This window comes from Melanerpes formicivorus, unplaced genomic scaffold (genome assembly GCF_026170545.1).
Source record: "Melanerpes formicivorus ecotype bairdi unplaced genomic scaffold, bMelFor1.0.p_v2 SCAF_12, whole genome shotgun sequence".
Lineage (NCBI taxonomy): Eukaryota > Metazoa > Chordata > Aves > Piciformes > Picidae > Melanerpes > Melanerpes formicivorus.
This window is the reverse complement of record NW_027142364.1, coordinates 17,161,355-17,185,915: the sequence shown is the minus strand read 5'-3', so window position 1 is coordinate 17,185,915 and position 24,561 is coordinate 17,161,355. Positions and strand designations below refer to the sequence as shown.

General features: G+C 43.1%; 1 protein-coding gene across 7 annotated transcripts in view; it reads left to right on the top strand.

Annotated features, from left to right (window-relative positions):
* DOCK10 (dedicator of cytokinesis 10) overlaps positions 1 to 24,561 on the top strand; it is a 161,090-nt gene that overhangs the window by 85,878 nt on the left and 50,651 nt on the right. For all 7 annotated transcript variants that reach the window (XM_068145507.1, XM_068145506.1, XM_068145504.1 and 4 more), the window contains exons 9-23: positions 451 to 536; positions 2,573 to 2,656; positions 3,737 to 3,892; positions 6,378 to 6,599; positions 7,246 to 7,368; positions 9,298 to 9,380; positions 15,117 to 15,239; positions 16,474 to 16,553; positions 18,010 to 18,197; positions 18,775 to 18,840; positions 19,653 to 19,745; positions 21,551 to 21,674; positions 21,826 to 21,947; positions 23,106 to 23,192; positions 23,718 to 23,810. In XM_068145507.1, the coding sequence (XP_068001608.1) occupies positions 451 to 536; positions 2,573 to 2,656; positions 3,737 to 3,892; positions 6,378 to 6,599; positions 7,246 to 7,368; positions 9,298 to 9,380; positions 15,117 to 15,239; positions 16,474 to 16,553; positions 18,010 to 18,197; positions 18,775 to 18,840; positions 19,653 to 19,745; positions 21,551 to 21,674; positions 21,826 to 21,947; positions 23,106 to 23,192; positions 23,718 to 23,810 (1,730 nt within the window). The remainder of the gene's footprint in view (positions 1 to 450; positions 537 to 2,572; positions 2,657 to 3,736; positions 3,893 to 6,377; positions 6,600 to 7,245; positions 7,369 to 9,297; positions 9,381 to 15,116; positions 15,240 to 16,473; positions 16,554 to 18,009; positions 18,198 to 18,774; positions 18,841 to 19,652; positions 19,746 to 21,550; positions 21,675 to 21,825; positions 21,948 to 23,105; positions 23,193 to 23,717; positions 23,811 to 24,561) is intronic.

Genomic DNA, 24,561 nt, shown 5'->3' with positions numbered 1-24,561 from the left:
GACAACATGCTCATTATACAGCTAAAGATGTTTTTATAATCTGGAAATAGAAAAGAATTGCACTTCAGAACTAGATGATCCTTGTGGTCCCTTCCAACCCTGACTGATACTATGATACTATAAAGCTATAAACCCTTGGTGCTGTCTTGGAAGGGATTGAAAGAGCAGGGAATGTGTCTCTGTTGTAGGTATGATGTCTGTGTAAGGCACCTCACTGAGAAGAGACAGGCCTCTTGTTTGAAAGCTTAAATAAGGACCAAGTTACAGTGAGCACCAATGGGAGATGAGGTGGAGAAGGACAGAGGCTTTCATTAGTATGTCTTCCACTTGTTACCATGATGATACTAAAGGGAGTAAAAAGAAGTATCATGGGGAAAGATTTCCTTAAACCCAGTGCTGATTGTGAGTATAATATCAAACATCTCTTTGTTTTTGATTTGTTTTTTCCAGACCCTGCAGAGGTTCCAGTGAATTGTGACTGCTCTCAAGAAGAGACTGATTCTTCAGAGAACACCTTGCACCCAGACTTTGCAAAAGTAATGGGTGTTATATTTATCTTTACAGGCTCAGCAGGAAGTCTGCTGCTAGGTGAAAAGTGTCTGCTTGTAGGTGACCATTAGTGCTGGGAAAGGTTTGAAAGTACACAGCCCCTTGTGTTGTGACAGGGATGATGAGCGGTTTTGTTTAAAAGAGGAAAACTCCACTGAATATAAAGAAAGGATGTGCTCCCTAGAGTGGTTTTATTTAGCCCTGTGAAGTCTGTAAAGGTCTGGTCGCTGCAGCTGTCTGTGAAATCTTTCCTCTCTTAAACTGCATTTCAGAAGAGCTTGGCCCTTGGAGAGCCAAGATTTCCTGTGTGAATTGGAGGGAAATGAGCAGTGAACTGCTCATCACCTTCTGTAATTTCATTGAAAATACATGTGGTGTCAGGGGAGGCCTTTTGTCCTCTGGATCTCGTCAGCTGCTGCACGTAGATGAAGGAATTGTAGACTGTGCTAAGAATCTTTTAGGTGAAAAGCCGGATTGGAAATACCTCACTGCTTGTGATCTGTTTGTGATCTTCTGCCAGTGAGATACTATCTACCTACACAGCAGAATGCTGTTTGAGGACAATGTTCAAATGGTCTTTGAGGACGATCTTCTTTCACAGATTTGCACTGAAAGCTGCAGATGCAAGTGGGGGCAGAATTTGGTCCATGTTTTCCTGCAGGTTGTGTCCATAGATATGAAGTAGTCACCTGAAATTAAGTAAACAAGCCTTTCAAACCCAAAATGAAAACAAAGCAAACAACTAGATAAAATGTTTAAGGACAGCAGCAGCATCTGGACATCTCCTCTGTTTCTGTTGGTTTAATTAATGGAGACATTTCACAGACCACTGGTGGCCTGCAAGGCTAAAATAGATGGTCTGCATGTTGTGCAATGCTTATATTGCTCTTTAGGTGGTTAATTTCTGTTCCCTCACCTTGCTCTTCAGCCCTGGCTGCAGCACAGATCTGTGGCCTGTCCCTAGTCCACAGCAGCTATATTTCCTCATCACGTCTCTACCTAAACTTGTAGATCAGGGGCACAGTGGAACCTGCTTTTGTGAGCCAACTTGTTGGAGGGACATGTTGGAAAGTGATCACAGGGCTCTTCATCTTGTTGAGTTTCTTCAGCTTGTTACTTAATGTGTGTTGACAATGTCATGGTATTGTGAAAAACAAGAGATATTGGATGAGATGTGACCAGGAGTATACCATGTACCATGCCACCTACCGTTGCTGGTTGATCAACCAGGAAGGTTTGGATTCCATTAATAGTCCAGAGATTGAAAAATAAAGAAAAGCCAGGAAAACTGAAGTGTGGAGGCAGAAGGAAGGTTTCAAAGATACTGTGAGGGATCTGTAGGGTGAAGAGAATGTGCAGGGTGTACTTTGCATGTTGGATGAATGGTCTTGAAGAGTGGGGAAGAAACTATCACAGATGTAAGGATAAACTTCTAAAAGGCAGAGAAGGAAAGGACCAAGTACCTTCAGGAGGTCGTTGGGCTGGTTTTATCAAAGAGCTCATTATTGACTTGAACAGGTGTCCATCAGAGATAACATGGGTGTGACAGATCCTGCTTGGGGTGGGTGGATGGATGGAAAGGAGACTTCCCACCTTGTCTTTGGGTGTCATCGCTCTCTGTGTGTGTATGCCTACCTGTAAGGCTGATGTGCACTTCCCTCTTTCTTCTGATACAAGGGGTTTCTGTAGCACTGGGATGTTTTTTTCTCTTGGCTCAGGAATCCCTAAAAGGATGTTACTGCAGTGATCCAGTACTGATCTCTTCCATAATGGATTCTTTAGTGGATGGATTCTTAATTCCATCCATTTTGGTGTTCCTTAGAAGTATATCAGAGCCTGAAAATCCCTGCCTGACAGTCTTACAACCTTCCAAGGGAGTTAACTGTTGCAGAAAGGAGAAGTGTTGTTACAAGGGAAACACTGATCATTCCTTTGGAAGTCTAACAACTCTATGGATTTCTGTTTGGTTTTGTGTTGTGTTTTGGTTTGGGGTTTTTTTGTCATTTATTCTCTGTCTCCACAGTACATCACAGAAACAGAGGAAACAGTGAAAGCCTCTCGCAACACTGAGCGACTAAATCTTTTCTCTTTGGATCCTGATATAGCAGTAAGGGAATTTATTTGTTTATTTAATTTCCCCTCATGTTCATAGCAGTTTTAAAACACAAATGGTCTGAGCTAACTGGGTTAGCTAAGGCACCAAAGTGGTCTGGAGTCCTGCAAGCAACTGGGTACACCTGAGATGTTGGCTCTGTAGGGTGAGGGGAGCTGTCTCTAGTCCACAGAGATTTCTGTTGAGGTTCTATCCATATTTGATCACAGCAAGGTTGAAGGTGGAAGTGACTGTGGAAGTCATCTAGTCTAGCTAAGCTTGGAGTTATTAAAGCAAATTGAAAATATTACAGGAGCAGAACTTTCTCTTGTACTGGGAATAGCCCAAGATCAGTGTTTTCTTGTTTTTAATTGCACTGAATCTGACTGCAAAACCAAGAATGGATACAAAAAGAAGTAGGAAGGTACAAAAAGCTATGATGTGGAAAAAATTTGCAGCTGGAAATGTAGGGAATGCAGCTTTTTATCTTAAACTTGCTTATAATTTAGTGTCAGAGTTCATGATTCAAAGAACATCTTTCGTTGCACTGGATGTACATTTGACAGTGATTTAACTGGAAACTTTATTTCAGTTGAGAAGAAGGCTTAAGCAGAATCAGGATCAGTATATTCAAACTTCAACTTGTCGATGAACTGTAGTGCCATTATTAAAAGTAATAAGCTAACTGAAATAGAAGTGTGGAGTACAAGAGAGGAGAAAAGAAGGGAAAGTCTGAAATCTAATCCTAGAGGTGGTGTTACAGTCTGAAAATGTAAGGTTGTTTAATCTATATGAGGACATTTAAAGCTACAGTTTCAGAAGCAGTAAGTAAACAAGAAACAAAAAAAATCTCTTCTAAAACTATAACAAACCTAACTTGGATCCATAATTATGCCTCTGACACTACATATGTCCTCAGGCAATGTTTTGGTTTTGCTTCCCGATCTATGAATCCAGGCTACGATGATGTGAAGACACCAGTGAGTTGTTGAGGGCTTCAGGGGCTTCCGTGATAGTCAAGCCCTTTAACAAGTTTAGTTAGTTTTGGAATGCCATGCTTTTCTCATGTGGAACTAATTGTCCAACTTATTCCAGTCCTTGAATCCTCAGAAAAAGGAGTTTCCAGGGACAAACTCGGCGATCAAGCCATTTGAAGAAAAGCCTGCAAAGAGGATCCTGATAACTTGCAAATCCCTTACTATGAATCTCCAGGCCTGTGTGACTGAAAACGAAAGTGATCCCACAACTAATGTAAGCTGTGCTGATTTCCCTGCCATTTTTTCTTTTTTCTCTCTTTCTCTTCTTTCTCATTTCTTTGACCCTTCTCTCCTTCCCTCCTTTATTTCTTTTTCTTTTTCCTCTGTTCCTTTTTTCTCTTTCTGTGCACTTGTTACTTTACCCCGCCCTTTGGATTGAGTAATGAAACTTCTGAGTAATAGACAGCTTGAAGCTGATGTGAATTGAAGCCCTTTAGCTACAATTCAGTGATGATTCAAAAATCTCACAATCCTTGATTCTTAGCAATTTCTATAGGAAGAACAAGTTCAAACTGCCAAGGCCTACATAAGGAGACGACAAATACTGGTTGCTAGCGAGCTGTTGTTTTGTTTTTCAGAGAGAGAGAAACCAGGAATGAAGCAAATTAAATTACAGAAGATAAAGCTTCATTTAGTGGAAAAAACCCAGCAAAAAAACAGGACAAACCAGAAAATTTTGCTTATTCTTAGTTTAAGAGGACCAAGCAGAGAAAAGCAAGCTGTAGCTTTTAGTTAGTTCTCCTCACAAACAGGAAAGTTTTGAACACTGTGGCAGCTCAACTCTCATACATTACATATGAGACATTGATTTCTTTTATGGTTGTTTTTTTTCTTCTGAAGATGACCTCTACATTGAGTGCACATTCAGCATGATGTAATCAATATGTTTTGCAGCTTTTTTTGGCAGGGTGGAATAACTGTTTAAATGAATTCATGATAGCTGTACCAAGGGCATGCAGTAATTCGCTGTGTCTGAGTCTGAAAATGCAAGAGTCAGAAAAAGCACAGGATATTGTACCTGCTATGCATTGTTCTTTATCTCCAATGTCTTAAGATTCTGATTTCTGCACAACTCAAAGGTGTTACTTTGAGACTGATTTATTTCAGCAGAACTCTGGAGGCTCTTCAGAGGTTACTTGTAGTCATAGGACTTAATTTCTTGGTACTGTGCAATAGACCAGTTTGAATGCTCTTGATTTGCCAGCTAAATGGAACATGTATTTCCCACAGAGTAATCCCAGAATCTGCACATGGTGAGGGTTGTAAAGAACCTCTGTAGAGTGAGTAGTCCAACCTCCTTGTTAAAGCAGGCCAGTTTGGACTCCACAACTTCTCTGGGCCAGCCTGGTCCAGTGCTGCAGCACCTTCACAGGAAAGAAGTCTTTCTTCGTGTTCAGAGGGAACCTCCTGAGTTCCAGTTTGTGCCCAGTGTCCCTTGTCCTGTTTCTGGGCACCACTCCTGACACCTGCCCTTTAGCTATTGATAAGATCCCCTTCGTCTTCTCTTCTTTAGGCTAACCAGCCTCAGGTCTCAGCTTTTCCTCATCAGAGAGATGGAGAGATGCTCCAGTCCCCTCATTATCTTTTTAGCCTGGACTCTCCAATAGCTCTCTGTCTCTCTTGAACTGGGGAGCCCAGGACAGGTCAGAATACTTCAGATGTGGCCTCACTAAGGCAGAGTAGAGAGGCAAGAGAACCTCTATCAATCTGCTAGCCATGTTCTTCTTAATGCACTCCAGGAGACCTTTCTTGGCCACAGGAGCACATTGTTAGCTCATGGTAAACTCGTCATCCACCACTAATATACCCACATGTTTGTACCAGTAAAAATGTTTTCACATACTTAAGTTTGTCATCTTTGTTCCACAGTTTGGAAGATCTCTGGAAAGCTCATCTTCACTCTTCTGTGCTCTGTAATGACTCTGAATCTACATTTCAAACCTCCTGTAACTTAATCATACAGATCAAGTCATAGAACTGTTCTGGTTGGAGGAGACCTCCACGATCTTCAAGTCCAACCACTGACCCAACACCACCAACTTGTTTCTCTGGGCTTCTGTTCATTTATTCTAAATATCATCTGTGGCAAATACATTTGTTTTTATTCTGCCAGCTTCAAAGTTAGCTGCCAGTTACTGTTCTGGTGTATTAATAAACTGCCCTTAAAAGCACCTAAAATCCCCATGGTTGAAAACTAACTTTGGCAGAGGTATGTGTGAGCCTGTGTTTTTAATGAATCTCATTGCTCTCTACACCTACCTGAAGGGAGGTTGTAGACAGGTGGGGGCTGGTCTCTTCTCCCAGGCAGCCAGCACCAGAACAAGAGGACACAGTCTCAAGCTGCACCAGGGGAAGTTTAGGCTGGATGTTAGGAAGAAATTCTTCGTAGAGAGAGTGATTGCCCATTGGAATGGGCTGCCCAGAGAGGTGGTGGAGTCACCATCACTGGAGGTGTTTAGGAGGAGACTGGATGGGGTGCTTGGTGCCATGGTTTAGTTGATTAGATGGTGTTGGATGATGGGTTGGACGCGTTGATCTTGAAGGTCAGGTCTATTCTATTCTATTCAATTCTATTCTATATCATATTTGTTTGCTTGCCTTTTATTTTTTCTTCCCTTGCTGCAGGAAGCTATTAATGGATGGAATTTACCCCCTTACTCTCAGTTACCACCATATTGTGTTTCTGGTGTTTTCTCCAGGTAGAGCCTTTCTTTGTGAGCGTGGCTCTGTACGATGTCAGGGATGGCAGGAAGATCTCTGCTGATTTCCATGTGGATTTGAACCACACCCTCGTTAGACAGATGCTTTCAGGTCCTTCTTCATCATTAGAAAATGGCACTGTTGAAAATACAGACTCAACTGAAACAGAAGAACCACAGGTCAAGGGGTTCCCAGAGGAATGGCTGAAATACCCAAAACAGGTATTCCACATGTGGCTTGTATGCATTTCTGTCAGGGAACGTATCTGTGCTACCAGTGGTTCTTGGCTTCAAGAACACTTGTTTTTTTTGTGTAGCAGTAGTACATGTCTCCAGATGCTTGATTTTTGAGCTCCCTGTATAGGCCTTCACACCATTTACAATCAAAACCTAGAAAAAGTTAATGTGTGCTATTTAGAGAAACTGGCCATGTGTCCTGTGTTCTTTGGTTCATTTGCTGACATCTCCCAAGCCAGCCAAACAAAACTATAGTATAAAGCAACTCCCAGATCCTGTATTAATCACAGAGTACTTTCACATTCTTGCTGCTGCTGCTGGAAACCTTACCCTCAAAACCCTTAACCCTTTTCCTCTCCTGATCATTCCCCCAAGGTATGAATGATCTAGGCCATCATTTATGTTCTGTCCAAGAAGAGCAGTTGAGTTAGGTGATGCTGATACACTTCTTGACCTGAGTCAGCCTGTTTGCAAGGTGCTGAGTGTGCACAAGCTCACTTCAGCCCTAGCAACGAGAGATAATAATCCTTAATAATTCTGCCTAGATTTGGTTTGTGACTGTTCCCATCAGCAGAGAGCATTGGGAGGGTTTCATTGTTCCAGCATCACAACTATTCTCTTTTCTCCACAGGCTCTTTTCTCCATAAGTAATCCTCATTCTGAGATCGTGTTGGTGGCAAAAATCGAAAAGGTGCTTACAGGAAACATTGCCAGTAGTGCTGAGCCCTACATTAAGAATCCTGATTCTTTTAAGGTAATGTGACAAGAACATCAGTTCCTTTGTTGTCAGCTTCAGCTTGTTGGAAGCTGGAGACAAACTGTGCTCACAAACCTCACCAGTCTACAGCTGCTGAGCACAACAAGCTCACTGGAGGCCCAGCTGAAGAAAGCAGATGTCCAAGCTCCAGTGACTGACTGAAGCATTATTTTGTCTGCAGCATGTGAATCCATTTGTGGTGCATCCCTGTGCTAGCTATGTCTTAGCAGAGTGAAATTCCCTTTCAGCCATCTTTGAATAATTATGAGTTGCTGCACTTCATATATGAGCCAAGTTGGGATAGGCACCTCTTTCTCTTTGAGAGCAGGCAGTTGGGTATGTCACAGTAAAGTGGAAGAACTGTAACTAACACAGTTCTGCCTGAAAGGGGTAGCGAAAGAATTTCAGCAGCATCATATTCAGTGGTCCCCAGTGATAGGACAAAGGGTAACACAAAAACCATAACCCAGGAAGTTCCATCTGAATATGAGGAAAAAATTCTTTCCTGTGTGGGTGCTGAAGCACTGCACCAAGCTGCCCAGAGAGGTTGTGGAGTATCCTTCTTTGGAGTGGTTCTGAACCTGCCTGGGCATTGTGATCCTGGGCAATCTGTGGGGGGGGGGTCACCCTGCTTTGGCAAGGGGGTTGGACTGGATGATTTCCAGAGGTCCTTTCCCACCCCCTACTAAGCTATCTAAGCTGTCAGCTCGTGGCTTGGACCACTACACTCTGTGCTGGGTTAGGAATTGGCTGGAGGGCCGAGCCCAGAGAGTGGTGGTGAATGGTGCCACATCCAGCTGGCGGCCAGTCACCAGTGGCATCCCCCAGGGATCAGTGCTGGGCCCCATCCTCTTTAACATCTTTATTGATGATCTGGATGAGGGGGTTGAGTCAATCATCAGCAAGTTTGCAGATGACACCAAGTTAGGAGCAGATGTTAGTCAGTTAGAGGGTAGAAAGGCTCTGCAGAGGGACCTCGACTGACTGGACAGATGGGCAGAGTCCAATGGGATGGCATTCAACAAGTCCAAGTGCCGAGTGCTGCACTTTGGCTACGGCAATCCCATGCAGAGCTACAGGCTGGGGTGGGAGTGGCTGAGAGCTCCCAAACAGAGAGGGACCTGGGGGTGCTGATCGACAGCCACCTGAATATGAGCCAGCAGTGTGCCCAGGTGGCCAAGAGGGCCAATGGCATCCTGGCCTGCATTAGGAATAGTGTGGCCAGCAGGAGCAGGGAAGTCATTGTGCCCCTGTACTCTGCTTTGGTTACGCTGCACCTTGAGTACTGTGTCCAGTTCTGGGCCCCTCAGTTTAAGAAGGACATCGAAACACTTGAGTGTGTCCAGAGAAGGGCAACAAGGCTGGGGAGAGGCCTTGAACACAGCCCTATGAGGAGAGGCTGAGGGAGCTGGGATTGTTTAGCCTGGAGAAGAGGAGGCTCAGGGGTGACCTCATTGCCCTCTACAACTACCTGAAAGGTGGTTGTAGCCGGGAGGGGGTTGGTCTCTTCTCCCAGGCAACCAGCACCAGAACAAGGGGACACAGTCTCAAGCTGTGCCGGGGGAGGTTAGACTCGAGGTGAGGAGAAAGTTCTTCACCAAGCGAGTCGTTCATCATTGGAATGTGCTGCCCAGGGAGGTGGTGGAGTCACCATCCCTGGAGGTGTTCAAGAGGAGATTGGACGTGGCACTTGGTGCCATGGTCTAGTCATGGGGTCTGTGTTGATAGGTTGGACTCGATGATCCTCGAGGTCTCTTCCAACCTTAGTTATACTGTGATACTATACTGGGATTCTGGAATTCATCTGTAATATCTCTTCTGTCTACTCAGACACAATAGCAGCAAAGGAGTATTTGAATGTGATCTGTGCTGTGTTTCAGGTATTATGATGCTGATTAAATAATTCCTGTGTTCTTTTATTTTCAGTGTGCTCAGAAAGTGCTAAAATCCAACAAGCAGTTCTGCAGCAAGCTGGGGAAATACCGAATGCCATTTGCTTGGTCAGTGAGGTATGTATTAATTCCTTATATAATTTTATAAGCATCTTACAGGTTATTCTGCCCTGGGAATTGTGTTCTTTTGTTCTTTTTTTTTTTCTGCCTGAAGCTTTCTGCATGGTTTGGGACCTCAGAATATCTCACAGCTTTATTATATCATTGTCCTGTTTTTCACACAACTGAATGTTGGTGACCTTCTCACTAAATGTTACTGTGATGGAATCTGTTCTGCTGGTCTGTCGTGAAGTTGCCAGGGAGTAGCAAAGGTGGCTGGTAGAATGGCAGTTTATCATGAGCTCCAGCATTGATTTGGTGCTAAAAAATTACTAAAGGGACTTCAAAGTCACAGTTCTCACAAGAATTTCCTACAAAGATAATTACAGTCTGAAAGAGCTCTAAAACATAGGAGTGCAAGTTTGAAGCTCTGTTCTTGCAATGGTGCCTGTCAAGTTTTAGGAATAATCTAATCAGGGACCTGGAGGTTATGGTGCCCCTAAAACTGTGCCTTGGGGTGATGTTGAAGGATTATACTACAGGTGTGCTTGCATTTTCAGTGGTTAGTAGGTGACCAGGAGCTCTTATGTCCTCATTGGGCAGGTCAGTTGGGTTTTATTACGAGTGAGTAGTGGATTTTTGTTATTACTTTCCTCCTGCATAACATCTTGCTGGTCACATCCTCAATATTGAGACACATCTGTGCCTCTTGATCTCCTACCACATTAACTCACAAAGCCAGATAGGCTTTCTTCTTTTTGTTCTCCCTTCAAGTTCCTGGGTGTAATTCCTTTCTCTGTTCTCTTTTGTATTTTCCTTCACAGTCTTCTGCAATTGCACAGACTCACGGATTGGGTTGGATTGGAAGGGACCTTAAAGGTCATCTAGTCCAACCTCCCTTCAGTGAGCAGGGACATCTTGAACCCAGCCAGGTTGATCAGAGCCCTGTTCAACCTGCCCTGGGATGTTTCCAGAGAATAGGGGCATCTACTACCTGTCAGGGCAACCTGGGACACCACCCTTGGTGTGAAAAATGCCTTCCTTCTGTCTGATCCAAATTTCCCCACTTCTAGTTTAAAACCATCACCCCTTGCCCTGTCCTCAGCATGATGTTGCCCTGGAATGCAAGAGCAACCTGTCTGAGACCTTCCTGTGTGTTTCTGTGATAGCTGCCTGTGCTGTCTGCCATGCATTGAGCAGAGAATACACAATTTTATATTCCCTATAGAAAGGCAAAGGGATTGATTGCTGAGTGAAAGCATTCCTTGTTCTCTTATGGCTTCTGTTCTGACCTTGGAGATCAGCCTGAAGATGCAGGGAAGAAGGAAAAGCGAGTGCAAGGTGAAAAAGTCACATTGTGGCTTTGCCCATGACCATGACCATGAGGGACAACTGTGTGCCTCTGATGTAGGCATACAGAGCTCCAGAATTACAGTTTCCCTCACCAAGAATAGGTAAAAGCTTGTGATTTTAGAGTATGGTGCTTAGGTGGCACAGAAGAAAACACAGAGTGATGTACAGCTCTTTGCAGAGTTCACTCAATTTTTAATGCTGTGGATTTCTGTCAATATCCAGTAGGAACAGGAGAAGCATGTGCATGTTTAAGAGAAAAGCAGGTAATGTGTTCTCTTCTGTCATTGCCAGCTCTGGGATACTCATTAATATTTACTGCTGCTGGGTAGCCAAAGGAGCATTCATCAAAATCATATTGATGGGTGTCTCATGGGCTGACAGAGCTACTTTCAAGCGTGCAATGGGCTGTACAATGGCAAGAGGTTGGGGCTTGGCGTCAGGCTGACTTGAGGCTTTTTATTAACTCTGTCCTGACTACATGTGGTCTGTGTTGGTGCCATCAGTGGTATATCACTGCTGTAGCAATCTTTAGGTGGCATGATCTATTTTAACCAGTTCAGGGTCTTGCTAGTGGCTCAGACATGTGAACAAAGTGTAGGCATTCCTCTGCACCTCAAATACTCTTTTAAGTTTCAGTCTACTCGCTACAGGAAGGACATTGAGGTGCTGGAGTGGGTCCATAGAAGAGCAACAAAGCTCGTGAAGGAGCTAGAGCCCAAGTCTTCTGAGGAGAGGCTGAATGATTCTGTGAGATACCATGTTTTAAAAATAACTGACCAACTGCACCAAGGTTTTGAGTATGTTGGTATCAGTGACATTGCACAAGGAACTTTAGTTCTTCGGGTCAAATTCTGCACTCACTTACATGTGTCCAGTTCTGGGCCCCTCAGTTTAGGAAGGATGTTGACTTGCTGGAACGAGTCCAGAGAAGAGCAACAAAGTTGGTGAGGGGTTTGGAACACAAGCCCTATGAGGAGAGGCTGAGGGAGCTGGGGTTGCTCAGCCTGGAGAGGAGGAGACTCAGGGGTGACCTTATCACTCTCTACAACTACCTGAAGGGAGGTTGTAGACAGGCAGAAGTTGGTCTCTTCTCCCAGGCACCCAGTACCAGACCAAGAGGACACAGTCTCAGGCTGCGCCAGGGGCGGTTCAGGTTGGATGTTAGGAAGAAGTTCTATACAGAAAGAGTGATTGCGCTATGGAATGGGCTGCCCGGGGAGGTGGTGGAGTCGCCGTCATTGAAGGTGTTCAGGAGGAGACTTGATGGGGTGCTTGGTGCCATGGGTTAGCTGTTTGGGTGGGTTGGATTGGTTGATAGGTTGGACACGATGATCTTGAAGGTCTCTTCCAACCTGGTTTGGTTTATTCTAATAAAGGTTTATTCTAATTCTTTAGGTATTAACATTACTGAGGACTCTCTCTGGTAAAAACCAAAGTACAATTTGGCTCTTTAAAATCTATTTCTGTTTTTCACAGCTTGAAAATAGAAGTTTCCACAGGAGACTATCACACTACAGGGGGAAAAAAATGGTTTGGCTCTGAGCAGAGCAAAACTCTGGGTTTGGAAATGTGGTTTCCAGTCATTTCATTCTGGCACTAACCATACTCCTGGGTTTGTGTGGAAATTTTCCCTCCTTAAAGCAGTTACAGATGCGATTTTTACGTACGCGTTCAGCAAGCCAAAATCTTGACAGTTGAGTATTGTGCATGTGACTGAAACTCTTAGTGAGCTTATGTGACATCCAGTTTGTTAGCATCCTTCAAAAGCATGACTCAGGGTTCCTCCCTGGTTTCTTGCTGGCGCTGATGGGATCTGGTGTCTTGTCTGCTCTCGCAGGTATAATTACGGGATGTGTTAGAATTACAGCGTGTCAGATACCTCCCCCGTTCTCATCTTCCTGCCAAAGCTGCCAAAGTTTGCAAATATGTGCCTGAGCTACATACTGTAGATGAGGGGAAATGTCACTCACAGAGATCTGTTTTTATATTCCTTCAAACCTTCTCCATTCTCATAAAGTTCTTGTTCTAGAGCCTAACAGTTGCATCTTTCAGCAGCTCATGCAGCTGCTGGTCTGATTCTCAGCTGCTGTAGGTTGGAGTGGCTGCTAGTAGTGAAGCTGTGCTGATTTACAGTAGCTGCAGGTCTCATGCTCAATCTAACACTGGAGGTGAGCAGTTTTTCCGCATCCAGTCCACCCCCAGAGCAGGTTGCCCAGGATCACAATGTCCAGACAGGTTTGGAATCTCTCCAGAGAAGGAGACTTCACAACCTCTCTGGGCAGCTTGGTCCAGTGCGCAGCACCCTCCATTCAAATGGAGTCTCCTGGGTTCCAGTTTGTGTCCATTGCCCCTTGTTCTGTCACTGGGCACCCCTGAAAAGAGTCTGGTTCCATCCTTTTGACTCCCACCCTTGATGAGCATTGATGACATCCCTTCTCAGTCTGCTCTTCTTCAGGCTAAACAGCCCCAGATCTACCAGCCATTCTTTGTTAGAGAGATGCTGCAGTTCCCTCGTCATCATTGTAGCCACTGCTGGACTCTCCAGTAGTTTTCCGTTTCTCTTGAAATGGCAAGCCCAGAACTGGACACAATACTCCAAATGTGGCCTCACTAGGGCAGATGGGGAGGACAAACTCCCTCAATGTGCTTATCACACTCTTCTTGAGAAGAAGAGTGCACCCCAGGAGATCATTTGCCTTCTTGGCGACAAGAGCATATTTCAGATACCCTGAGCCTCCCAGGAGGCTTAGTACCACTGACTTGGGGTGAGATTCCAGCACAGACCTGTTTCCTTTTCCACTTGACCCACAGCCATGCCTTGGGAAGTGCCCCTGCATCCTGCTGTGCTGAGCGGCGATTTACTTGGTGTCAGAGCCTGCTCTAGAATTAGCTAATGGGCTCCAGCAGAGCCTGAGTTTGCTCAACATCACCTGGCAGAGGTGCAAATCACTCACTGAGTGTTTTAGCCTAATAACTGAAGATATTTGATGTGGTGTGTTGGTGTGGACCTTATTCTCTCTAACTGCTGGAGGCAAACCCCCAACAGAAGAGAGCTGATTATTCTCACAGTTACAAAGAAACCAAGTGGTGGTGCTTCTCCATGTTCATTAACTTAAGACACAGTGCATTTATACTTCTCTTTGGGATCCTCTTCCAAAGGTTTACTCGATTATTTTGCATCTGGCAACACTTTGTGCTGGTATCAATTCTTCTTCTCACTGGCAGTGGAACAGAGGAGTAAATTAAGGAAGCAAGACTGGCCAAATGATTCACAGAACAGCACTTAGTGTCAAGAACATTTTACTTTTGTTAAGCAATGTTTTTCATACTACAGTTGAATCCAAGGTTTGTTAATTTGGATAGCAGTTACATTATCCAGCCCAGCCAGTGTGTGTGACCCATGGGGATACACAGGGGCACTGGAATGTTTTAATTAAATCTTACAAGTGTCAATGAGCAGGAATGTAAATTTAAATCTCAGGGAATGTTTTCCTGTGTTCACAACAGCTGATACTTACTGTTCCCAGTTATAAGCAGATACCCTTTTTATTTTTCCATTTCATTTGTAGCTGTTTCACTAAAAACTGAGCCAGTGCTCCACAAACTTATTTAGTGAAGAACAGCTAAGCCCCAGCGAGCTGGCGTCATTCTGCTGGAGCACAGAGAGCAGATTCAGTGCATAGGAAGAGTCTGTAGAAGTCTCTAAGCTGGTTCTGCAAAAGGATATGTTTCTTTATATGGTGAGACATAGTGGTTGGGATTTAGCAGCTCAAGATGATTCCATTTAATTAAAGTAATCATGATTTTCACTGGATAGTAACTTTGTGGGTAAAACTACCTGTTGATGTGATGAATCCTTCAGAACACTTCCTTGAAGTAAGGAGTCAGTCTCTTTGTTGACATGAGGGCCTGTGTCCTTGATGTGTGAGACAGATGGTAAAGCCACATCAGGCTCAGGGATAGTGACTGTCAGACAGGAATGACCTCCCTGGGGCTGCCCCAGGAGCTGACCAAGAGGCTGGAGAAGATGGCTATGCAGCCAGGTGATGGGGGGGCGGGTGGGAGTGCAGAGCTGACTCAGTGAGGTGCCCTACAATTCCAGCTTCCTCAAGTGAGACTTAGCTACAGGTGAGGAGTGGAATGATGGATGCTGAATGAGATGGGGGTCTGTTCTAGCATTAAACCCCAGCAAAGAAATATTTGCAGGACTAGGACTGCAGATGCAAGTAAACCGATTTTGCCTGTGGTCCTACAGATGTGTGAGGCTCTGCAGGGAGCACTTCAACCTGTGTTACAATTCCTATCACAGCCTTATTAAAGATTGCACTACGATTTCAAAGGGGTATATACATACCTATCTGGTTGAGTGTTAGTAAACATGTCACTTTTGTTTCTTCACAGACCAGTGTTTAAAGATAATCACGGAAATGTTGACAGAGACTCCCGATTCTCACCTTTATTCAGGCAAGAAAGTAACAAAATTTCCATGGAAGACTTAATTAAACTAATAGCAGAGTACAGAAGGTAAGGAACAGATTTTAATTTGCTTTGCAAATGAACAAAGGCTTTACAATGCTGTACAGAATAATTTTCACAGCTTTTTTTTTTTCCCCTTCATTTAACACACTGCTGAAGCAGCAATGCTAAATTAGTGTTTCTCACATTAGCTTTAGGTTGGACTTTGCAGGAAAACTGAAACATTATTTGGCACATTAATAAATGTTATAGATAGTGAGTCCTTAAAATAGCTTGCATGAGGGTAAGTGCAGGTGAAGTAACCAACAAGAGAATATTATGTTAGGGGGGAAAAAGAAGAGAAACAGAAAAAGAGAAATAGAGAGAAGTGTTTCCTCCCTCCTCTGTTTTGTTTGTTTGAGTCTCCATGACAAACTGCAGAGTGGATAAGGGAAGGAAAAAACTCCTCCAAAAGTTTGGCAGTGTGTAAGTTAGTGAGTAGTGGTTTGGCTTGATACTCTTCCACACAGGTGTAAATCAGATTAATTCTAGAGCAGAGTCTTTGTTTATGCTGGATAAATGATGTGAGAATTGAACTGTGGATTTCATCCTGTCCATGCTACTCCTAAATATGCCCAGAAATGAATTAATCTAACTTCTCCTGTTCCATTTTATATAAAGTCAGATTGTAGAAAGTTAGAATGTCAGCTAGAAGATTTGAATCAGACTTTTAATCTCCTGTGCCTTCTGTCTGGTCAGGAAACTTCACTGCAATTACCACTGCTCTTACTAGAGTCACATCTACTGGGTTTGTCTAAAGCATGTCCTAGATAAAACTGATTTAGCATCTCTTCTTACATTGCTTGGGCACAAGGACCATATCTTGGTCCCTTTTCAGCATGGCCATTGCAGAATCCATGATGCTGTGAACTCCTTGTCTTCCTTTTAGAGAGCATTTGATTCAAACCTTAGAAAGAAAAAGTGACTAAATTAGTCTTCACAAGGTTAGGTTCATCAGTTTCTTCCTCTTCTACAAGGTATGCAGTAATATTGCTTGCAAAGAGAGAACAGGTTTGAGGCCAAGAAGGTAAAAAAACCAAGAAACAAAAAATATCCCCAAACTAACCACATATCTTTCCTGTTGTTGCATCTGATTTAATAGCCAGTAGGTGTATGCTAAATGTATTTCATCTATATTTGCATCTTTGGTCACGCTCTAATTTTCATTTTACATTAATTCCTCTGATGTGCCTCTTCTCCCTTGTCCTAGTGCTCTGAAAGGTTTTCCTTTCTGTCATTGCAGAGCAGAGAAGATCAGCAAAATCCAGACTATACCTGGCTGTTTGGAGATTGGAGTTGACTGTGTTCCATTGGAACATCCAAGTACGATTCCATTTCATGTTGCTAATTAAGTAGGACATCATAATAAGCTTTCCAACCATAACCACTGCCTGGAGATGGTTCTGGTAGAAGTGTCCACTGTTGTGTAGAAATGTCTATGCCAGAGAGTATTCTTGATTTATTTTCATTTAATTGCACCATTTCTTTGCTTCATTCTGTACCTGAATCCACACACAATGAAAGTCCAAGGACCACTTCTGGTCTCTAAGGGATCAGACAAAAGAGATGAGTGGACTTCTGTAGCTTGAGGTTAATCACCTTGTACTGTGGATGGGCTGTGATGCTCATCTCCCCTGTGGATTAGCACGTATGGGACATACAGCACATTTCAAGATCACAGGCTAGATGGAGACTTCATTTAGAGATCACTCTGGCATCAGTGCAACAACTTAAAACAGATGCTTCTAACTGGGTCATTCTACCTCTGTTCAAATTTCGTGGTTCAGAGGCCACATTTTACCATAGAATGGTTTGGGCGGGAAGGGACACGAAAGATCGTCCAGTTTCAAACCGCCTGACATGAGCAGGGACACCTTCCACTAGGCCAGGACCTGCAGTACTTGCAACTGTTACTCACTTTTGCAGAAACTCACGCCCATCTTGACACCATCTTCACAGGGTATTAGATAAGAAAATTTCACTAAGATTTCTAAAAGCAAATGATCAAAATGATCCAAAGCACCTTGGGCCTTGTACTGTTACCTGGCTCAGTGTGCATAGTGGCCAAGTGAGAGTCTGTCTTTTAAGGCATATGTGCCAGGAAAGTGCCCAGTTCCTCTGGAAAGTCAGGGAAAATTCCCTCAGTCTAAAGAGTAATGACATAAGCATTTGTTTGATGTAAGAAAGAATTGTCTGAATAAGGCTGCAATATAATTTAAATGCTGTACCAGAGAAATTCTGCGCTGTAGTTAAATGTCTCACCAGTTCCATGGCATGGGCAAACTATTCTTTGTCTGGCTTTAATCTCTGCTGTCTAGCTGACAGAGTTCTCATTTTCATCTCCCAATTGCATCATATATTTAATCCAGTTCTGCACTACTTGTTTCTGCATTTCATTTAGTATGGTCTTACATAATAGAAAAACTTTCATGAGATATTGAGCTGTAAAATTAATTAGGAACTGTGTCACTTGTGTAGAAACTGTCCCTATACCACTGGTGCTGTTATGCCATCAAATGTCAATGAACACTGTGTGTCAAAAGAGGTTTTCATGCTGTTTAACTAGAGAGAGATAAACCATTTCAGGATGATGAATTGTAGTTGCTCTGAGGAGGCATGGATGCAGTTTGAGGCAGGGTTTGGCCTATTGCTCTCACCATTACTTATTCTTGGCAAGTTAAGGCAAGATTTCACTTGTTCCATCTCCGTGTTACTTAGTAGTAAGGCCATAAAAGCAAACACAGTATGTGATGGTTTTTTTTTCTCTGCTCTTTTCAAGACTGTGTAACTTCATCATTTATTCCAATCAAGCCATTTAATGACATAAGGAATCACCAACCCACCGTGGAAGTTGAGGAGTTTGTACAGGAATCAACCAAATACTCTCGACCTTACAGAGTTTACAAGAACCAGTTATACATTTATCCCAAACACCTCAAGTATGATAGCCAAAAATACTTCAACAAGGTACAGTATGGGGCCAGGCCATGGCTGTGCTGAACTCTCACTAACATGGAGTTCTTCTTGAGGAGGGGGAAATGGGGGTGTGAGCCACTGGCTTGGCTTTTGACCTTTTTGCAGTCATAAAATATTGGCATCTTTTTAATGAAGTGAATCTATGGATTAATTTTGAGTTGTGTCAGTGATTCAAAGAGAGATAATGTGATGATAGCTTTTCACAGTTTTCAGAAGGGCTGCATGCTCATCAAATGTGGGCTGATAAAATTAATCTGGGTAATATTTGCAGTTCTTAAATGGAATTTGCATTTTCCTGGTGACTGAAAATTCCTTAAGGACAGGACACAGGTAAGTGCTGGTCACTTTATAACGTGCTCCTAACACAGTTTGAGATCTGGCTTGCAATTTGCCAATGACTTGAAACAGTATTTCTTCTGGTATCACTGTGACTCCAAGGTGTTTTAAATGCTGATACACCGTGTGTGTGTTTCTCCTAGAGTTTGAAATGGCTTGCTTCAGCCCTAGTGGTTTTCCTGTGTGTTTGAGTACCCCATTTCAGAGCTAAGCTTTAACACTTTATTTTCAGGCACGGAATATAACAGTGTGTATTGAATTTAAAGGCTCTGATGAAGAAGGAGCGAAGCCACTGAAGGTGAGCCACAAGAGTGCATTCAGAAAGCAGTGTTTCTGAGAACATCCTTTATAAAACCCAGGAATCAAGGCTGTGCTAACAATTAATGGGTGAATGTCTTCATGTATCCTCCTACATTTGCTCTGTGCTGCTGTTTGATCTCGGTCATAATGGTCCCAGCTTGCAGTGATGCCTCTCTCACTTGTGGAGGGGAGAGAAGATGGTATTAGCAAAAGTAGCCTATTTTTTTACAGTGCATTTTAGCCTAAAATTTAGTCATTTACCCTCTATTTCTCACTGAGCTCGGGACATTTGCTTAAAGATGGTAGGCACAAAATGAAAATAACCTTAGACTTAATCCTTGCTATTGACCAAAGGCTATTTATTGAAGTTTTGCTTTGGTTCCCCCAAAGATAAAGTTGCCATCACTTGATAATCAAGAGCCTCCAGACTGGATGCTGCCAGCAAGGAGGTGGTTAACTGGCGTAGCTTTTGTACACTGAAAAGTCAGTAAAGGTGTTGTGTTATGTATGGATCTGTGTAAAAGAGAAATAGCTTCTGTGAAGCATTCTTCTGAAAACTCTGCTAACAGCAAGGCAGAAGTCTGAAGAGTCTGCATTGCTCAGTAGAGTGTAAGGTCATTTTCACAGGATCAATGGACTTTTACTGGAAATGCCTATTAAAATCTGCAGGTCTGGGCACTTAAAAATATTTCTTTTAATATTTGATCAAAGAAATTATCAATCTTTCATGATCTCTTTATCAATGTACATGCATTCTGCTTGGGCTCAGCAGAATTTCCCAGTATAATTAATGCCTGTTACTTTTATCAGTGTATTTATGGGAAGCCAGGTGGACCGTTATTTACATCGTCAGCCTACACTGCTGTGCTGCACCATTCCCAGAATCCTGATTTCTATGATGAGGTCAGTCTGCTTTTTTTCTTTCATTCCATGTCTGCCAGTCCCATGTGTTTGCAATGAGGCAGAAAAATATGCATAAAGAATACTTGTGTTAACAATTTCTTGTGGATCTGGACGGGTCTGTCTCGCGTAGATTTTCAGACAGCCTCATACTTATTTAGTTTTCTTCCTTAACTCAGTGAAGCCTTCCTTCTAGAAGGTGCTTTGAGTGCAGATAAGATGCTGTAGAATTAATTAGGAACAGTCTTGTGCTCTAAAATGCACTTCTGGATCATGTTAAGGGTCCAGCTGCATCTCTGAATTTAATGCAAACGGTAAACATGATGGTGAAGGGCTGTCAGAACAAATTCCCCTCTGCGACACCAGCTCTGCATTGGGGCATTTCTGTTGATCCAGTAATTAAGACAGCATGTCCAGTGATGTGTGGTGGCTGCAGCAAGTAATTTAGCTGCTGCTTTTGAGGGTGCAGCTTTAGAATAGAGTTGATATGTTGGCCTTTGCTAAGTGTTCGTTGCATATTCATCTGTGTTCCACTCCCACCATGGACTGATCCCCTAGGCTCTCTCCAGGTAAAGTTCATGGCACCATTTCAGTGTGTAGTGTATTTGATGGGCTGTGAATGGCATGTGTCTGTGCTGGATTTTCAACTGCTGCTTTCTGTGTAGTGGTAAGGCTGGCAAACAGCATCAGTATTTAGCCAGGATTTTCCAAACTGCTGGCTTCCTTTTTCAGTTGAAGTTAATTATCATAAAATGGCAGAGGCAAGGCCAGGAGATAATGTACAGCTACATGTGAAATACCAGTTTAATGTTCTGGTACAGACATGGAGCTTAAAGTATGACATCCTCAGAGATCTAGAATCCCCCACTTTGTGAGCCATGTTTTGGGATTTAATGCATCTGAAAATCATAGAGCCACAGAATGGTTTGGGCTGGAGGAGACCCTTAAAGGTTGTCGAGTCCAAACCCCCTGCAGTGAGCAGGGACAGTCCAACTAGGTCATGCGATGCTGGTGAGGCAGCTGATTTGGGAGATTACTTTCAGGGTGAACAAAGAACTGGATTCAGATCTTAACAGCTGGTTTGGCTGGGAGAGGTGTGCTCCTACCCTCAGTGATCCTCACACAGCAAGGACAGTCTGTAAATGGATGAAGTACGTTGTCAAGAAAGTTGTCTTAATCTCCACGTCTGAATGCCCATTTCACATCTGTATTTGTAATGCTAGATTCTTAGCCCTAAGCTTATTTTGCACTGGAATCATTTATTAGCAATTTCTCATCCTTCCATTGTATTTTTATTCAGATAGGCTAATTTTACCTCAAAGGCAATCTGTAGGGATTCACGGATGACATGGTGCGGGATTTAAGACTGAGCAGAAATCATCAGTAAGAGTTTGTTTTCATGTCAGCCTTTATTACGTGGTCTCTGCCATGAAATGGAGGTGAAGCAATAGCAGAATTTGGTCATTCAGAAAACAGGGGACTGGTGATGGCTCTTTACAGCTGCTGGAGTGCAGGGTGGGTCACTTCTAAGCAGGGTCCATCACTCCAGTCCTGTCCTCTTTCATCTTGCACTTTTTCATCATAAATGCAAATATTCCTCCGCAAGAGAGAGAGTTAAAAAGCTGCTTTAGGTAACAGTGATGGATGGTCATCCTAAACCATTTCCTTACGAGAACACCTATTAGCCATGCAGAGAAACATTAGGCAAGTTGTACTTAAGACCTTTGTAGTGAACAATGTCACCATCTCTGATACCTGGTTTGATCAACTTTTTTAACTAAAGCGAGGTGTAACATTTTACATTTCAGGTGAAAATTGAACTTCCCACTCAACTCCATAAGAAACACCACATTCTGTTTTCATTTTATCATGTCACCTGTGACATAAATGCAAAAGCTAATGCCAAAAAGAAAGAGGCTCTGGAAACACCAGGTACCTGTAGTAGAATTACTTTCAATTATAAGTATAAATGCTGTTTGTTCAAATAAGGGTTGCAGAATTTCTGGCTGGATGTTTTTGTCTTCCTGTGAACTTGAGCAGCTTGTTCTTGTAGAGACTCACACTGCTTTGTTCTTGTGCACAGTGGGATACGCATGGCTTCCATTGTTGAAGGATGCCCAGTTGGCTTCCCAAGAGCACAGCGTGCCAGTGGCAAGCAGTCTGCCTCCCAGTTACTTGAGCCTTCAAGAGCCAGCTAGTGGAAAGGTATCAATGCACACTTCCTTGCTACTCCACTGATGCAGAGCATTTATTTTAGGATGTTTTATGTAAGATCAAAATTGCATTTGCATTTACCTGGAAGTGTACACAATAAATAGTGTCTGGTTTAGAACATTCAGGTGCCCATCACTGAGTAGGTAATGCATGTACCGTAGAATCCCAGCAAGGTGGGGGTTGGAGGGGACCTTGGAGATCACCTAGTCCCAACCCCCTTGCTAAAGCAGGGTCACACAGAGCAGGCTGTCTAGGATCATGTTCCAGGTGAGTTTGGAATCTCTGCAGAGAAGGCTACTCCACAATCTCTCTGGGCTGCCTTCTTCAGGGCTCCAGAACCCCCACAGGAAGGTTTCCTGAAAGAACAGTTTTTCTTCATGTTCAGATGGAACATCCTGCCTTTCCAGTGTGTGCCTGTTGGCCCTTGTTCTGTTGCTGGGGACCACTGAAAAGAATCTGGCCCCATCCTCTTGATGTGGAGATGTTCCAGTCCTCTCTTCAACTTTGTAGCCTCTGCTGGAGTCTTCCCAGTAGTTCCCTGTCTCTCTTGAAATGGGGAGCCCAGAACTGGGCACTGAACTCCAGATGTGGCCTTATTAGGGCAGAGTAGAGGGATTGAGGAGAACCTCCCTTGACCTTTTCAGCCACAAGGGCATATTGCTGGCACATGGGGAACTTGTTCTCCACTTCCTGGTTCTTCTCCATGGAGCGTCTTTCCAGTAGGTCAGCCCCTAAACTGTACTGGTGCAGGGGGTTATTCCACCCAGGTACCCCTGGACTGGGAGTCCTATGTTGCTGATTCACAAATGTATATGGAAAATGCATATTTTGTAAATAACTGTATTCTACAGTACTGCATCAAACTTCTCCAAAATATGAGTGAGAGTGATTAGAGAGAACTCTTGTCACACACTCCTGCCCTATGACACTCATTCTTCAGCTCACATGCTCCACAATCACAATTCATGCTCCACTTTTGTGGTGTGATACTGCAATTTCCCACTGATCCAACCAGTTTGGATTATTTCTCCCTCCCTGTGTTTACTTTACTATTGTTGTGAGGAAAAGGTGGAACAGTGAGAGTCTGACACAGACTTGAATAAGTAGGAAATAAATGGGAAAACTTAGTAGTTGTTTTTGTTTTAATAGCAGATTGGCTGTGATGTAAAATGGGTGGATAGTGGAAAACCACTCTTCAGAGTCGCTACTTTGGTTGTGTCAACTGTAAATACTCAGGTAAGATGAGTTTCCTCTTAGCTCTGTTACCTGCTTGCAAACAAAAAGTGCCAGGGCAAGCTGCTTTAAAACCTTGTATGAATTTGTTTCTCTGACATTTAAGAGTTATTTGAATGTAGAGGGGCAAGATGACAATAGTGGAGTACACACTCCAAGGAAAAACATAAATAATTTAAGATTACTCCAACAAAAAAATTGTGGCATTCATTTCCAAAGGCAAAAAAATGGATTATTATGAGCAGCTGGGGGAAAAAAAGTGGCCATTAGAATCCCATAGATTGTGAAGAAATAATTACTTTCTCACAACACTAAAAAAAGAGTGTTCAAGGCACCTAGAAATAAGTTGAATATAGCAAGTTGTGCTGGCCATTGGGTTGGGTTAAATAGATTGATCTGTCTTGTGTCTGAGGTGGTAAGGGACCAAGTGTGTTCTTTGGTGTCACAGGCAATTGCTGTAACCAGTTTGTGAAGCTGAGTTCTAATGCTGTCTGTAATGCACAGTAATGTGAAATCTTATCCTTTTAGGATCCATACCTGAACAACTTTTTCCATCAGTGCCAAGAAAGGGAAAAGGATCTATCCCAGCCTCCTACCTCACACTTCATCAGTTCTTGTAAGGTAAAGTAACTGGCAGCACTAGCTGTGCTACCAAATGATATTTAAGGCTTTCTCTCCATTGGTCCATCACTGTCCAACTCTAAACAGGGCAATGAGCCCATAACAGCTACAGTCAGACTTACTAGATGTGACAGAGCCAGTACTGGTCACAGGGCTGTCTTCATCCCTTCTCATTTAGAGCATGGCTGCATCTTCCCCATCAGTGTTTATAACCCAGCCTCAGACCTTGTTAAGGTATGATCTGATATTGCTCCAGGATGTTACCATCCTGTAGGTTCTTTCTCTTTCCTTCATTGCTAATGTTTTCCTGTCTCTTAATTAGAGTTTTAGAGCTACTTGGGAAGAGATTTTTGGTTTAATAAGCAGTTTGAACTCCATAAAAGCTTTCACTTTTCTAGACAGTGTCAGTCACCTAAAGTACCAGAACTGCACTGTCCTTTCTTTGACATTCACTTCTTACCTTTCAAAAAACCATTTTATTATAAAATAGAGACAATGTTGTATGCAACAAGGGATCAGTTCTGCAGTATAACTGATAACTGGTCTCTTCCAACCAAAATCAGAGGAGATAATATAAGAATAGAAGAGAATTAACCAGGTTGGAAAACACCTCTGAGATCATCGAGTCCAACCTATCATCCAACACTATCTAATCAACTAAACCATGGCACCAAGCACCCCATCCAGTCTTTTCATAGTCACCTCCAATGATGGTGACTCCACACCCTCCCTGGGCAGCCCATTCCAATGG